Source organism: Crinia signifera, chromosome 8, assembly GCF_055691185.1.
Source record: "Crinia signifera chromosome 8, ASM5569118v1, whole genome shotgun sequence".
In the NCBI taxonomy this organism is placed as follows: Eukaryota; Metazoa; Chordata; class Amphibia; order Anura; family Myobatrachidae; genus Crinia; species Crinia signifera.
In genome coordinates, this window is record NC_139224.1 from 151,091,965 (window position 1) to 151,108,612 (window position 16,648).

The 16,648-nt window shown below is 45.5% G+C and overlaps 1 protein-coding gene across 1 annotated transcript in view; it reads right to left on the reverse strand.

Moving 5' to 3' along the window:
- The window catches only part of NRDC (nardilysin convertase), a 45,101-nt gene that overhangs the window by 15,383 nt on the left and 13,070 nt on the right, over positions 1 to 16,648 (reverse strand). Inside the window, exons 7-23 of the mRNA XM_083157399.1 lie at positions 14,455 to 14,577; positions 14,296 to 14,353; positions 13,448 to 13,521; positions 12,107 to 12,176; positions 9,669 to 9,746; positions 8,373 to 8,493; positions 7,553 to 7,611; positions 7,227 to 7,281; positions 5,016 to 5,120; positions 4,098 to 4,221; positions 3,909 to 3,995; positions 3,710 to 3,829; positions 3,115 to 3,166; positions 1,666 to 1,816; positions 1,346 to 1,473; positions 430 to 592; positions 151 to 182 (exon numbers count right to left, since the gene is read on the reverse strand). Of these exons, the coding sequence (XP_083013525.1) occupies positions 151 to 182; positions 430 to 592; positions 1,346 to 1,473; positions 1,666 to 1,816; positions 3,115 to 3,166; positions 3,710 to 3,829; positions 3,909 to 3,995; positions 4,098 to 4,221; positions 5,016 to 5,120; positions 7,227 to 7,281; positions 7,553 to 7,611; positions 8,373 to 8,493; positions 9,669 to 9,746; positions 12,107 to 12,176; positions 13,448 to 13,521; positions 14,296 to 14,353; positions 14,455 to 14,577 (1,600 nt within the window). The remainder of the gene's footprint in view (positions 1 to 150; positions 183 to 429; positions 593 to 1,345; positions 1,474 to 1,665; positions 1,817 to 3,114; positions 3,167 to 3,709; positions 3,830 to 3,908; positions 3,996 to 4,097; positions 4,222 to 5,015; positions 5,121 to 7,226; positions 7,282 to 7,552; positions 7,612 to 8,372; positions 8,494 to 9,668; positions 9,747 to 12,106; positions 12,177 to 13,447; positions 13,522 to 14,295; positions 14,354 to 14,454; positions 14,578 to 16,648) is intronic.

Genomic DNA, 16,648 nt, shown 5'->3' on the forward strand with positions numbered 1-16,648 from the left:
TGAACAACCATAAGTATCACTTGTTTGTTTAGAGTCATTGTGCTCGGTCAACACCGCTTTACATGGTTTGCTGTGATAGGACTGATCAGGAGAATCAATACATAACTGCTGTATGACCCTACTGTGTAACATGCATGTATACAGCCTCACCTTACAACATAGCTCAGGAACTCAGCCGAATCCTAGGTGGGGGGAGAAAAATAGAACAGGCTACATCAAAATGGCAACGATAGTGATAGTGGTGCAGATAACAAACAGCGGCTCAGCCCTAATCAGATATCTGCCATTACCCGGGACCAATCCTCCATCCACACAGAGTATACGTGAGAATGAGAACGACCCATTTAAAGCTTTGATGTTAATGGGAACAGTTTGCCCCGCAGCCACCAATATGTGGCCCTAGAAACATTGCAGCAGCTGCACACTCACCTTGTTGGTCAGATTGCCCTGGATTAATCCCTCCACATACAGCTGAGATTTAAACTGGTCAAAGAAGGAAAGGAGCTGTTCCAGGCGTAAGCCCTTCAGTATGGTCAGGTATTTCTCTACCATGGACCAGCGATTACGCTCCAGGATCAGGAGTCGCACATCCCTGGTGAGGACAGAAGAGGGTCAAATTGCACCTAGCACACATCTCACTTGTACCGTTAGGGGTATATTTAGTGTAAGTGTTAAGAAGTGTAGATGTTGCCCATAGCAACCAGATTCTAGACATTAACTTGTAGAAGCTGCTAGATCAATGATAAGTAAAGTGTGTTTGGTTGCTATGGGTAATATCTCCACAATACAAAGCAGATTGTTTGGTACTTTATCTCTCACCACTTTCTCTCTTAAGGCTTTTGCATAAAGTGCTAAATCAGAGGCCACCTTTCAGAAATGCACCATTTGGGAAGTGTCCAGCCTCTACATCTGCCGATAGCTCTCGGCTCAATATTCAACTCACCCCGTTCACTTGCCACTTCCACCACCGCTGGCTGTCAAAATGGCAAGGCTCACCGCTATATACAGCGTGCTCACTGCATTTGCTGCGAACCTCGCCATTCTGGGGAGGACAGTGAGGATTTCCCCGGAACATAGAATACGTCGAGGGGGTTAAACGGTGAGGAACAACCCCCCTCGCCGGCGGTATTGAATACAGCCCTATATTGCAGGATGCAACAGTGAAGACCAGGGGAACTATTTAATATAATCCCTGTTCTCCTTTAACTCACGCTACATGTTCTAGGTTCTAATACAGAATATTTGGAATCAACAAGACAGGGAACGTGTGTGCCAAACCAATAGTGTTTTTGAATCAAGTACAGTACTTGCACAACATATATTGCCCAGACAACCCCGCACTCACTTGCCCAGCTTCTCTGGTTTAATGAGAAGATTGAAGTAGGTCTTTTTGAGTTGCTCGGTGATCATGTCAAACACGTCGGGAGAAGCCGTGAACTCAGCCAGGTGGTCAATGATCAGTTCGAAGAGAAGCTAGAACCAGAGGTGATATGGCATCATATATTATGAAGGAGTGATGCTTCCGGTGATACATATCAGGAGACTAGGGTAACACTGACTTCCCCACTCTCTTCCAGCAAAGGGACTTCTGCCCAGTCAGAGCAGGTACCCACTGTCTAGGCCTACCGCTGTGATTGGCAGGAGGATGCGGCAAATCATACTTACAGGCAGTTTGTGGTTGAATCCCTTCACTTTGATGACTAGGCCATGTTCCCCAGCCACCAACTTGTATTCCAGCTGAGCGACATCTGCTTCGTAGGCCGGCTCTGCCAGCGTGTGCGCCAGGATATTGACAAATAGGTCAAACAGGACCAAGCTGGAACAACAAAAAGCAGGAACAAGCTCAGGCAAGACAATTGCCACCAATAGGAACCCACTTTGAGAGTTACAGCACCAAGTCACATCTGGTAATGAGGATGCTGTACACAAGATAAGGAGCCTATGAGATAAGGCAAATACTTTCCAGGGACTTTTCACGCAATACCAGCAAATTATTTATTTGCCAAAACTAAAAACTAAAATATATATACTTTTTTATTTAGCCCCTTCTAGAAGATCATAGATAGTAACCAATTGGTTGCCCATATGTCAAATAGAACTCTCATACCTATGATAATACTGCAGGTAACACGGATATAATAAAAACGTTTATCTATTAAACTTGTACAAATATGTAGGTTTTCCAATTCTTTTAATAAAACCGCAAAACAAATAATTTTTTTCAACTGTAGAAATCTATTCAACGGACAGACTCTGACATCCACACAGATTGTGGCTTTATTGTTCTGGTATTAGAGTGCTGCCTTTTGGGCGTTTTGCATTTATTGCTTTCCAGCTACAAAAAGTCTTGATATCCATCAATCCTAGGATGACGGGTCTGATGGAGAATGTTCCTACCTGGCTAATTGGGAATGCTGACAAATCTCAGATAATCGTTGGGCTGTGATACAGAGGTGCGGGATGCTGACCAAACGCAGACTTTTTTATTTAAAAAAAATAGTTATTCAGGGGCATATTTATTAAGCTCGGTGAAGTGACAAAGTGTCTGGTTTTTTTCACCGGCCAATCAGCTACTAACTTTGAAGTTACAGGCTTGGTTTGAACTATGACAGGTAGGAGCTGATTGGTCGGTGATAAAAACCCAGACACTATCACTTCATCGAGCTTAATAAATCTACCACTCATTTACAAGGCACGGTGTGAGCGGTGCTTTAAAAACGTCAGTCGGCATTCCCTACCCTTGGCAGTTATATTCAGAGCTTCACCGCTGCGGTGTGATGGGAGGAGAGTGCCCTCCACGCTCAACCCCTTTGTAGAGTTCCGGTGTTCACAGCGCCCATGTGACACCAGGCATTTCCCACAATAAGCCCCGATAAGGACATAAATCGTAGGTCTTTTGTGATATAAGGGGTGCTGCAAGCTCTAGAAAGATCAGCAACCCCATGGTTTTTGGTAAACAAACAGTCCCCACACAGACATCGGAACACTTCCAACAACATGTGACCAAATGCCTGGGTGATTTCCAGCAATGGTATCCTAAGCAAGTCAGTGTCACTGGTGAATCCTGTGGTCACGGAACACTTCTCCCTAATAAAGCAAAAACACGTAACTCACTTTTCAGGCGATTGCTGGATTAACGGGGAAATCAGGTGAAATCGGATGTAAGCTGGAAAGAAACAGGAAGAAACAATTTTAGAACTGCAGTGGGTCACTGCTGCGCTCAATGTAGAACTTTCTATATAAAACTACAGGTTTCTACCCCACTGATGTCCGCATCGTGCAGGTGTGTGAATGGTTACAGTCCCATAGAGACCCTGTGAAAGCTGTACAATGATAGGAACCCAGCTTTTACAACACGTAGGTGCAAGGCACGGAATATCGCCTGGTTCCTGGAACAGTTATATGCCGGAAGCAGATATACACCAAACTGACACCTCTATGGCCCTCTGTCAAGTACCAGCAGGGTGCACAAGACAGGGGTAGCCTGACTCCAGTCCTCAAGAACTACCAGCAGATCACGTTTTCCAGACCACCTAGCATGAGCACAGGTGCCCTCATTACTCATTGACACATTTCAAAAGATCCAGAGGCGGAACTAATTACTTCACTTGCAATTCTGTGAGCAGACCTGGAAAAAAACGTTAACTGCTGGTAGCTCTCGAGCACTAGAGTTGACTACCCCAGGCCATAGACCTATCCACAATCTTACCTTTAGGGATCTTGAACTTGTTGTCTTTCTTGTACCAAAGGCAGCCCTGCTCAATGTCCGCTATCTTCTCAGGATACTCCGTGTCTGGGCAGTCCGAGCTCTTCAAGGAAAAGTCAGTGGCTGTAAAAGACATCAGAGGACTGTAAACCCCATAGGGGAAGGAGCCTTAGAGAGACCGCAGAGTCCCTGTAATACTCACCAATGTACCGGTTTTCTGCGGGAAGATGAAGGTCAGGGTTTAAAAGAAAGTCAGTGGTCCAAAGTTCTTTCCATTTGGTATCGATGTCTGCGGAAAAAAACAAAATCATACATTACAATAAGAACAGCTGATGTGTAAAGAGATAAGTAACGGGGTCTCTGGTCTCGCAGAGTCTTCTACAAGAGTTACCTTCGATGCTATATTGGGTACCGAACCACTTCTCTTTCAGGTCACACTTGCCCTCGTTGGCTGGAGAAAGCAGCAGCAGATTTGCCTTCTCAGGAGTTAGGACTCTAAGAGCGTCTGTAATTATCTAAGCACAGGAGAATGTGGGGAGTGAGAAGTTGTTAATTCAACAATGTGGGTTAATTGGAAGGAAAAAAAACATTATAACCAGATTAGGACGAACACATTTATATTTCTTAGGCCATGTTTCAGTGGCGCTGCAGATACCGACAGTCAGAATTCTGCCGGGCTCTGCTGGTAAGTGAGGGGGTTAAGCACTAGCGGAGGAATAGGGTTTAAACTTACCAAGAGCCATCAGGGCTTTGATTTATGGGATGCCACTGTCGGCATCCTGGCAGTTGGCACACAGACAGCCAGGGTTTTGTACCGAACCCTTTAAAGTTTACCGCACATGAAACGCCCACCTGAGGGCTGATTCAATGAGATGAGAGCTGCTGACGGCACATCTGTCAGCCTATTGTGGTGAGCCTATTATCTGGCTGACCCTAACCACAGACTGCAAACAGGTGAAGCCTCCGTGAGCGAACGCGCTAAAGATCCACGCTGAGGAGAAACTGACCCTTATTGGGCTTAAGTATTCCCAGCAATAACAAAGCACAAGGGACAATTGTATGCGGTTCTTATACTGATAGAATGCTGCCAAGTCTGTCTACACAGTATATAACCTTTTTTTTTTTTTTTTTTTTGGGGGGGGGGGGGGGGGGGGGTGTTTGTGCTGTTTTTTTCTCATATCTACAAAGCATGAGCAACACAAGCACCAGGTGCAAACATAGTATGTGATGCTATTACCACCAGTGTCAGAAATGCCATTACACTCAGCTTTCTCCTGTGTCACACACACACACACACACACACACTCACATCAGGACTGTACTCAAAGAGGAGCTGGTCACCGGTCAGGAAATCTTCTTTGGGAAACAGCTGCATGTTCTCACAGATACTCTCCACATAGTCTATAGGGTCCGTCTAGAAAACAAAATTATACATTATATTTCTATATATGAACACCCTACAAATGCAGTAAGATATACTACTGTATACAATGACAGCATTAGTACTATAGCGCATATGACCCCCACCCTCCGCACCTAATGTATACAATGACAGCATTAGTACTATACAGCATACTACCACCACCCCTACTGTATACAATGACAGCATTAGTACTATACAGCATACTACCACCACCCCTACTGTATACAATGACAGCATTAGTACTATACAGCATACTACCACCACCCCTACTGTATACAATGACAGCATTAGTACTATACAGCATACTACCACCACCCCTACTGTATACAATGACAGCATTAGTACTATACAGCATACTACCACCACCCCTACTGTATACAATGACAGCATTAGTAGTATGCAGCATACTACCACCACCCCTACTGTATACAATGACAGCATTAGTACTATACAGCATACTACCCCCCCCCCCCCACCTCCCCTACTGTATACAATGACAGCATTAGTAGTATACAGCATACTACCACCACCCCTACTGTATACAATGACAGCATTAGTAGTATACAGCATACTACCATATCCCTACTGTATACAATGACAGCATTAGTAGTATGCAGCATACTACCACCACCCCTACTGTATACAATGACAGCATTAGTAGTATACAGCATACTCCCATATCCCTACTGTACACAATGACAGCATTAGTACTATATAGCATACTACCCCCACCCACCTCCCCTACTGTATACAATGACAGCATTAGTAGTATACAGCATACTACCCCCACCCACCTCCCCTACTGTATACAATGACAGCATTAGTAGTATACAGCATACTACCACCACCCTCCTCACCTAATGTATACAATGACAGCATTAGTAGTATACAGCATACTACCACCACCCCTACTGTATACAATGACAGCATTAGTAGTATACAGCATACTACCACCACCCCTACTGTATACAATGACAGAATTAGTAGTATACAGCATACTACTATATCCCTACTGTATACAATGACAGCATTAGTAGTATGCAGCATACTACCACCACCCCTACTGTATACAATGACAGCATTAGTAGTATACAGCATACTCCCATATCCCTACTGTACACAATGACAGCATTAGTACTATATAGCATACTACCCCCACCCACCTCCCCTACTGTATACAATGACAGCATTAGTAGTATACAGCATACTACCCCCACCCACCTCCCCTACTGTATACAATGACAGCATTAGTAAAATACAGCATACTACCACCACCCTCCTCACCTAATGTATACAATGACAGCATTAGTAGTATACAGCATACTACCACCACCCCTACTGTATACAATGACAGCATTAGTACTATAGCGCATACGACCCCCACCCTCCGCACCTAATGTATACAATGACAGCATTGGTACTATACAGCATACTACCACCACCCCTACTGTATACAATGACAGCATTAGTACTATACAGCATACTACCACCACCCCTACTGTATGCAATGACAGCATTGGTACTATAGCGCATACGACCCCCACCCTCCTCACCTAATGTATACAATGACAGCATTGGTACTATACAGCATACTACCACCACCCCTACTGTATACAATGACAGCATTAGTACTATACAGCATACTACCACCACCCCTACTGTATACAATGACAGCATTAGTACTATAGCGCATACGACCCCCACCCTCCTCACCTAATGTATACAATGACAGCATTCGTACTATACAGCATACTACCACCACCCCTACTGTATACAATGACAGCATTAGTACTATACAGCATACTACCCCCATCCACCTCCTGCACTGTATACAATTACAGCATTAGTATTGTACAGCACAGATACATAAAAATTTAAACTAAAACATCTTTGCAGTATGAGCCACTACCCCCTGTGCCAAGGGCAAGTGACAAACCATTGCGCTGGCCAGTTGAAGCCACCCTTCAACTGGGCAGCGCAACTTTTTGTCACTTGCCCTTGGCACAGGTGAGTAGGAGGAGCCAACAATACCTGGAGTGTAAGGCCAGAACGGCATCCACCCCACACATTGCGCCCCAACCCCGTCCGTTACTGTACCTGCTCCTGATAGTAAAACTCATTGGCCTCGATTTTCTGAATTTCCTGGAAGATCCTAAAAGTGCAGAAGCTGAGATTTAGGCCATGAACACTTAAGGATGTAGATACAAGTTAATACATTGGGGTTTTCTGTAAAACAGGCGGGGGAGGTTAGGCTGAAAACAAAGAAAGTGGTAGGTGTAACTTGTATACAAACATTTATTTTGTTTGACAGCAAACAGATCAGCATTACAACATGTATTCCGGCAGGAGACCACGCACGTCACATAGACAGAACACAGAATAGGAGAGCAGAAGGCTGTCAGGCATAGACAATTGCTGGTTACCTCTCTTGTGGGCCCAGCTGCTGCAACATCTTTAAATACTGGAAGACAATGTGAGTAACCTAGAGGATAAATGACAAAGGGAAATCTGATTGAAGAGGCAGATCGAGAAAGGAAGACTCACTTATATCAGATGCATGCGAGAGGGTGACCGTATTTCACACACATACTGTTTTAAGGCGCAGGATTTATCTTAATTCAAAAGTTATAAAAAAAAAAAATGTAGGTCTTATTATATTGGGTGCAAGTCCACCATGTTGTTTCAGCATGGTTCATTTGTCCTCACTGTGTTGGAGAGCACAATCTGCACTGCATCAAACCAACCAATCAGTGGTCAGATAAGTCTATGCAAAGTAACCAATGGAAACAGATAAGAACAATTATTATTTAGTGCTAATTATGCACCTTAATGAAAACCCTATAAAGTTAACTGCTAGGTACAAACTCTGAATCTCAAAGTCCCAGGGTTCTATGTCCCAGCCTGCAATATGACATTGCCCATATTTTTTAAGGTCGCAATAACTACATTATATGAAGGTAATTCAGCTGTAATGCTGCCAGAGTGCATGCACAGAGAGGAGTATATTCGCCTATTTGCAATGTTGTACATATCTGCCACCAGGTCTTCCTGATCAGTAAGCTTGGCTTCATACCAGACATCATTATCTGCGCACAATTGCCCTATACCTAGTGGTATTTTTACCGAACATCTTTTCGGACAAGTATTTAAGGCAAGTACTAACGATCCCGTTTATTTTTGTGTACAGATTAGGTCACAGTGTATTTCCCCTGACCGCTGCATCCGTGCAGGTTTGGTGCGTACCTCATAGAAGTTTTCATATCCGGCATCAGTCAGTGTGATAGAAATACTGAAAACGGAGTAGGTGGTGTTCTGCTCAAATCCTGTCTCACTGTTACCTCCAAACAGAGCCAGCGCCCAACACCTGAGGGGGGAGAGCAAGAAATCCTGACACAGGGGGCACAGTACGAGACCATCTGCTGATCAAAGGGTACCTGACATGTAGCCCAAGCAGCCACTGTAACTGCCAGCCCAACAAAATAACCAACACAAACCCCAAACATGGATACAAATATTTTACTATCTGATCCCTCCCCATCATGTAGGTCTCTAACAAAATGCCACTGCCCTTAGATTATTTCACAATCCCACCCCAAGTACAACATTCCTCATTACTCTTCCCCCCTCCCACCCAAAGTACAATGCTTCCCACTCATCACCACACTACCCCCACCCCCCTTCCGCCCCAAGTACAATATTCCTCATCACACTCTCCTCCTACCCAAAGTACAATATTCCCAACTCATAATCCAACCCCGCATTCCACCTCAAGTACAATATTCCCCATTCCTCCCCGCACTCTCCTCCTACCCAAAGTACAATATTCCTCATCACACTCTCCTCCTACCTAAAGTACAATATAAGTACATTGCCCACTCAGCATCCCACTCCCCCCACACAAAGTACATTCCCCACTTAGCATCCCACTCCCCCCACCCAAAGTACTATATTCCCCATTCCTTACCTCCTCCTACCCAAAGTGCCTTCATGTCCTCACTCATCATCACTCTCCCCCCACCCCATGATTACACTGCGTAACACACCAACCCCATACAATAATTGCTGCATTGCTCTCATTGTTTAATAAACAGCTTCCCTTTCCCACATTCCCCCCACCAACACCACTTCCCTTTCCCACATCCCCCCCACCACCACCGCTTCCCTTTCCCACATTCCCCCTCACTACAAACCACTTCCTCACTAAACACCCCTATCCCCTATCCAATATACTGCTTCAGTCCAGAATCTACATCCATCTGATACATATAGTCACTTGTCACACAAAGGAGAACTTTCAACTAAGGTTCTGCTAAAAATCTTGTGTGATATGCAATGCGCATGTGGTGGGAAATTATGGGGGGGACCTTGCTCATATCTATAGCTTGCCCTTCTGCGGAGTGTAGGAACTTAACAATAAAACACCCTTACTAATTCACGCATCCACCAGAAACAGATCTGCTGTTCCTTGATGCCTGATCTAGTACAAGAACCGCAGCACTACAGCAGGCACATCACATAGGGGACTCCTATGACACTTACTTCTTACGCAGGAGAGAGAGGATACTGCCTTTGCCTTCATGTCCTATTAGCCAGGAAATGTAGTGAAGAGGTTTCACCCTAGAATTAAATCACAAGTCATTAGGAGTTGGAATGTTAAGGAGACCTAGAGCTTGTTAAATGCTCACCTACAGAATACAGTGTCACAAAAATGGGTACTTGTTTCCTAGAACGGCCACAATCGCGGGCATCGTGTACCTTAAAGTTAAGGTACACGATGCCCGCGATGGACCCGATTTCCTTTGAAATCAGGTCCATTTTGCCGTCAAAGGCAAAATCGGGGGCATCACATCGGTCGCGGCCATTAACATGGCCCCCGACGCGATGCCCGCGATTTTGCCATAGGCTTCAAAGTTAAAATATTTTTTAACATTGAAAATCGGGAGCATCGCGTCGGTCTTGTGCCATTATAATGGCACAAGATGAGATGGACTTGATTTTGTCCCGAATGTCGACATAGTTAACTTGGACCGCGTCCCCTCGCATGGCTTGCTGTGGTCGCCATGCTTCGGGCACACTTTTATTCTCCCACCATGCAGTAGTGGATGGTAGGGTATGTAATACCGCCTGTCAGCACATGTCGGCTCTAAAATAAAGAGAGTGAAAAATTCACATCGACCATTCTATTGTCAAACCAATGCTTCTATCGGCCTGATGATGCTATGCCCCTTTTGTCCTGCTTTCTGTTTATCTGGGCAGTTCAGGATTTTGCCACTGTAGGGATCCTAGAGCATGTTTCTGGCTTGTGTAAAGATACACCATAAAACCAGGGTTAATAATATTACAGCCTTTGTGGTAGGGCTGCATGAACCAGGCCATTCTCTGGGCAGGAGCCATGTGATCTCTGATCCTGGTGAACCTTCTTGTTCATCGCCAGACTCTAGAAAGCCTGCGCCGTGTTTGCGGTATCTCCTGGGCACCTCTTACTGTTTATACAAGGTGCAGGCACGTGGTTCGGCTCCACATCATTGCGAATACCTAATAATAGTGCATTTTTGGGTACTTGTTTCCTAGCATGGCCACACCGATTTGCATCGGGGTGGTCGTGTCGGAAAAATCGCGTAAGTCGCATCGCATGCGATGGACCCGATTTTTACATTGAATCAAATGTGAATAGGGTCCCTGGGACCCTATTTTACATTAAATTTAATGTAAAATATTCCCCAGACCCCCAATTTTACCCCCTCAACGCCGCCACCCCACGATTGACGCCAACCCGAAGCGTGGCGAGCGGCGGCGGTACGCGTCCTCCGACCTTTTCATACCCCTACTATCCACGTCGGCGTGGAGTTGAGAATATAAAGTGTGGCGAGCCACCGAGCCCGAAGCGTGGCGAGGGGACGCGTATAACTTCACAGGTATACGCGTCCCCTCGCGGGGCTCGCCACACTTTATCTTCTCAACTCCACGCCGATGTGGATAGTAGGGGAATGAAAAGGTCGGAGGACGCGCACCGCCGCCGCTCGCCACGCTTCGAGTTGGCGTCAATCGTGGGGTGGCGGCGTTGAGTGGGTAAAATTTGTGGGTCTGGGGAATATTTTACATTGAATCCAATGTAAAATAGGGTCCCAGGGACCCTATTCACATTTGATTCAATGTAAAAATCGGGTCGATCGCATCGCATGCGATGCGACTTAGTCGATTTTTCCGACACGACCACCCCGATGCAAATCGGTGTGGCCGTGCTAGGAAACAAGTACCCAAAAATGCACTATTATTAGGTATTCGCAATGATGTGGAGCCGAACCACGTGCCTGCACCTTGTATAAACAGTAAGAGGTGCCCAGGAGATACCGCAAACACGGCGCAGGCTTTCTAGAGTCTGGCGATGAACAAGAAGGTTCACCAGGATCAGAGATCACATGGCTCCTGCCCAGAGAATGGCCTGGTTCATGCAGCCCTACCACAAAGGCTGTAATATTATTAACCCTGGTTTTATGGTGTATCTTTACACAAGCCAGAAACATGCTCTAGGATCCCTACAGTGGCAAAATCCTGAACTGCCCAGATGGACAGAAAGCAGGACAAAAGGGGCATAGCATCTTCAGGCCGATAGAAGCATTCGTTCGACAATAGGACGGTCGATGTGAATTTTTCACTCTTTATTTTAAAGCCGACATGTGCCGACAGGCGGTATTACATACCTTACCATCCACTACTGCATGGTGGGAGAATAAAAGTGTGCCCGAAGCATGGCGACCACAGCAAGCCATGCGAGGGGACGCGGTCCAAGTTAACTATGTCGACATTCGGGACAAAAGAACCGTGAAAAACTAATGTTGACCTTTTGATTGTCAACCTTCCCATTGTCGACCTAATGCTTGTCTTGACCTTTTAACCTCTTTCAGGTGTCAACCTTCAGTGATCGACCTAAATAGGGTCAACCCAATGACCCATACCCAACAAAAGAAATGTCTTACTTGTAATACATTTCCTGGGAAGGAAGAGCCCACGTGATAGTCAAGGCATGAACCTTCTTAATAGGGACAACTGCAGTGAGAAGATACAAGAGGACGCAAGATAAACATTTAGTTATGAAAACCTTATATAAGCACAGGTACATCATCAAATCAGGTAATGAAAAAGAAATCAAACTGAATAAGGAAAAAGGCTGAACTATGTCAGATGTCAATGTTTGTGCACCATAACAGAGACGTACAAAGAATAGGTTTCCCCAGAACTAGTCGGCACATAGGGCACTGCTGGTGTAAATGTAATCAGCTGTCCGGTGCAGAGAACTAGAGAAATAATAATTGCCCGGGCATCTTCCAGACCACCGGTGTAAACGACATTGTTTTTTCTAGACCAGTGATGGAAACACTTGGGGTTTTTAAAACTAAACATCCCAGCATGCCCTGCAACAGTTTGGTGTTTTGGCCATGCTAAAACGGTTTCACTGGGATGTGTAGTTCAACAACCGCCTGAGTGTCAAGGTTCTCTAGACTGTCTTAGCGGGGGTGAATGTATTCATTATGTCGGCATTCATAATATTCTGAAGGCTTAAATGACGACACTTAACAAGCCAGCATTTGCAAAAAGGTAATGTGTTCATATTGTTGACATTCTGCATGGATGGGCAGTGGAGGGTTATGGGTAGGGAAGGACGGTTTACAGTTAAGCACTAGTGGAGAGTTATGGGATAGGCATACCACCAAAAGCACCACTGGCCGAACCAGGCCTTGTAAATGATTGACACAAACTCTGGCAAACTCAGATTACGGGGCAGATGTATTAAGCCTGGTGAAGTGATAAAGGCTTTTATTCAGATCTGATCGCAGTACAAATTTGTTCTCAAAATGTGCAAAACCATGTGCACTGCAGGTGGGGCAGATGTAACATGTGCAGAGAGATTTACATTTGGGTGGGGTGTGGTCAAACTGAAATCTAAATTGCAGTGGAAAAATAATGCAGACAGTATTTACCCTGCACAGAAACCAAATAACTCACCCAAATCTAACTCTCTCTATACATGTTACATCTGCCCCACCTGCAGTGCACATGGTTTTGCCCATTTTGAGCACAAATTTGTACTGCAATCAGGGCCAAAGTGGAGATAAAGTAGAAGGTGATAACGCACCAGCCACATCCAACATATATCCAGCCACACTGTGATAAGGCCGAGCAGGCAACTTAGTTATCCATCCGACTAAAGGCCTTACAGCCTCCATGCAGGATGCAACATTAACGTGTCTTCATCACCCGGAGACGATGAACTGGACAGGAACCTAGAATACCAACCAAAATGATAGCACATCCCATACCTCTGTACAGCGAATTAAACCTGGGGGTGTCAAAGGGGTCAGTCAGGTGGCTAAAATCAGGTTTTTCCAATCCACTAGAAAGACAAAAGAGTAGATAGATTTAGTGCTGCAGACATTGCTCTACAATTAGCATTTCAGTGTAAAACCTTTACTTGTTTAGGAAATGTAATGCCGTTAAAAAATGAATACAATAAAGTGTGATAATCTTAAAATGCTGCATGAGACGTCTGGTGTATATAGATATCCCCGCCAGCTCGGTGATCCCCTGCTCCAGCCGAGAGCGCATCATCGTCCAACACATCAACCTTCAGGTGACGCAGGATGGCCGGTATGCGGTCACTAGGTTGAATAGGTGCGACCAATGAAGGTCGATAGGTCAACATAGCTTTAGGTCGACATTGGGAAAGTCGACAATCAAAAGGTCCTCATGGGTGGGGATGCGGTGCACCAATACGATGTCCATGTTGACTGTGTCAACATGCAGGACAAAAAAAAAAAAAAAAAAAAAAGTGAAAAACCCATCTTGACCTTCCCAAATTCGACCTAATGCTTGTGTCAACTTCATGACCCTGTCGACCTAAAGCAAGTCAACATTTGTTTGGTTGACCTAATGACCCATACCTGGATGGCCGGTGTTCATACTCATGGGGAAAACCTGTATGGTGCCCTGACTTCTGCATGCCTACTAACCAGGGACAATACACCTATAGTTGTACAGTGGTACCCACTCTGCTCCCTACTATGCCCCACACAGCCATGGCAGTCATCTATGGGAGCACTGCAAACAAGAACCAGGACCCATTCTGCAAACACTCTGCAAACAACAGGTCCAATAATACAGGACGTACTTATTTGGAATATTGCAGAAGATCTCCCGGACCCATTCTTCCAGTTTATCCAGGGTTTCTAATGGGGAGAAAAAATAAAATAAAGAATAGGAGCATATTATCCATATAGCCCTACAGAGTACAGGCCAGTTTATGGACCATATTTCCAGTGCCACGTACCATTAGACTGCACAGCCAGCGTCATGTAGTGGGCAGAGTAATAGGTCTTGTAGAACTCTCGGAGACGGGCATGGGTGTCTATATTCTTCTCTTTGGGATTGTATTTTAGAGTCTGAGCATTTCCTGTTGAAACATTGAGAGTCTCAATATACGTTATGTGCGTTTGTCTTGTTAGAAGAAGTGAAAGATCTGAACAGAACACTGTGGGCAGTAGTAGAACACATGTCCAAGGAGAAAGGATGGGAAAATAATACCAAAACTAAGCATCTAAACCCCCAATATTTCACGTTTTTCAGATCTCCTCACAGAGGCCCTTATTCTGATCGGTGCGGCCGGATCCGAATATGCGACCAGGACCGTGCGTGCGAAACCCCGCCTTCCATACGGATCGCCAACTCCGTCCGTACGCGGTAAGAAGCTGGCCGAACGGACCGCACGTGTATTTTTCACGGAATACGCCTCCTCCATCTCAGGGAACCTCCCCCATCATTCGATGGTCGCAGACCATCGAATGCAGGACCGTGTGCTCCACCAGCTCCCGCAACCTCAGACCACTCTGGCATTTTTCCATGCAAAAGCAGGGATCTGGGCGGGCAGCTGACATCCGGCAATGTCATATGTCCGTCCCCTACACGTGCGTCACGGCCGCATTACCATACGTACGCCCAGCGTTTGCATGGGAACGCCCATGAAACGCCGGGCGTATGCATATGGTAATGAGCCCAAATAGCCCTTCACGCCCCTCTCCACCCCCTGTTCGGAGTGTTCACATTTCATGCGGGATTTGGCCGTACGCCCCGCTCGCACATGCGCAGAGACGCCTCTGCACATACGCAGACACAAAACATCGGCGGCACGAACGCACGCGGATATTACCGCACCAACCAGAATAAGGGCCAGAATCACAAGTGACATAATTAGCTCCACATGTGATCTTTTAAAATGTGTCTGAATAATGATTGCACCTGTCGGGTGACCTGGAAAATGTGCACTGTTGGGGGTACTTGAGTACAGAGGTTGACAACCACTGATCTAAACCAGCACATTATTTACACATCTAGACAGAGTGTGTCTGCAGCTTTCAGTACAGGGGCGTCAAGCTCAAATCGGAGGCCTCGGGTGGCCAAACCGGTCCTCAACATCTACCAACAGATCATGTGTTTCAGGCCACCTGTAGTCGGACTGAATGCACCTTGTTTGAAAGAGTCGAATTATACTCACCGATAATTCCTTTTTCTTCCTAGAGATCCCATGGCAGCCATAACACTGGGATGTTCCCTTCCCCCACAGAATTAGACAGGATAATTTTTCTCTAGGACCGCCCACCTTGGGGTATAATAGCCTCCTCTTCCCCCTCCTCCATGTCTTTTCTTGTCTCCGAATAGGTCCTGGAGAAAAATATATAACATAGGGAGGGCAAACCAGTGGCTGCCATGGGATCTCTAGGAAGAAAAAGGAATTATCGGTGAGTATAATTCGACTCTTTCTTCTACGATCCCCATGGCAGCCATAACACTGGGACATACCCAAGTAAACACACGGGAGGGCTAGATACTGCATGAAATATTTTATATATATATATATATATATATATATATATATATATATATATATAGTCATTCACCCGTAAGGGCTTCTTGCAACACATGCGTCCCAAAGTGGGCAGTAGAAACGTTGAGTGAATAATGGTTTGAGAAAGTATGAATAGATGACCATGTTGCTGCCTTACAGATCTCAGCTGTTGACGCCTTCGCCTTATTCGCCCATGAGGTAGACACTGCCCGGGTAGAGTGTGCCTGTACTATGGAAGGTGGTGCTTTGCCTTCTTTCTTATAAGCGAATAAGATGGTCTCTCTAATCCACCGAGATATGGTCTGCTTCACAGGTGCTTTACCCTTTTTTATTCCTTCCGGAATCACAAACAGGTGCTTAGTTAACCTGAAAGGCTTTGTTCTCTCCAGATACAACGTTATCCCTCTCACCAGGTCTAACGTGTGCCACGCCTCTTCTTCTCTACCTTTAGGCTGAGGATAGAAATCAGGTAAGGTTATTTCCTGGTTCAGATGAAAAGCTGACACTACTTTGGGAACGAAGTCTGGATGTGTCCGTAATACTACCCTATTAGGGAAGATTATCAAATATGGCTCCTCCATCCACAGTGCCTGAAGCTCACTGACCCGTCGTGCTGAAGTCA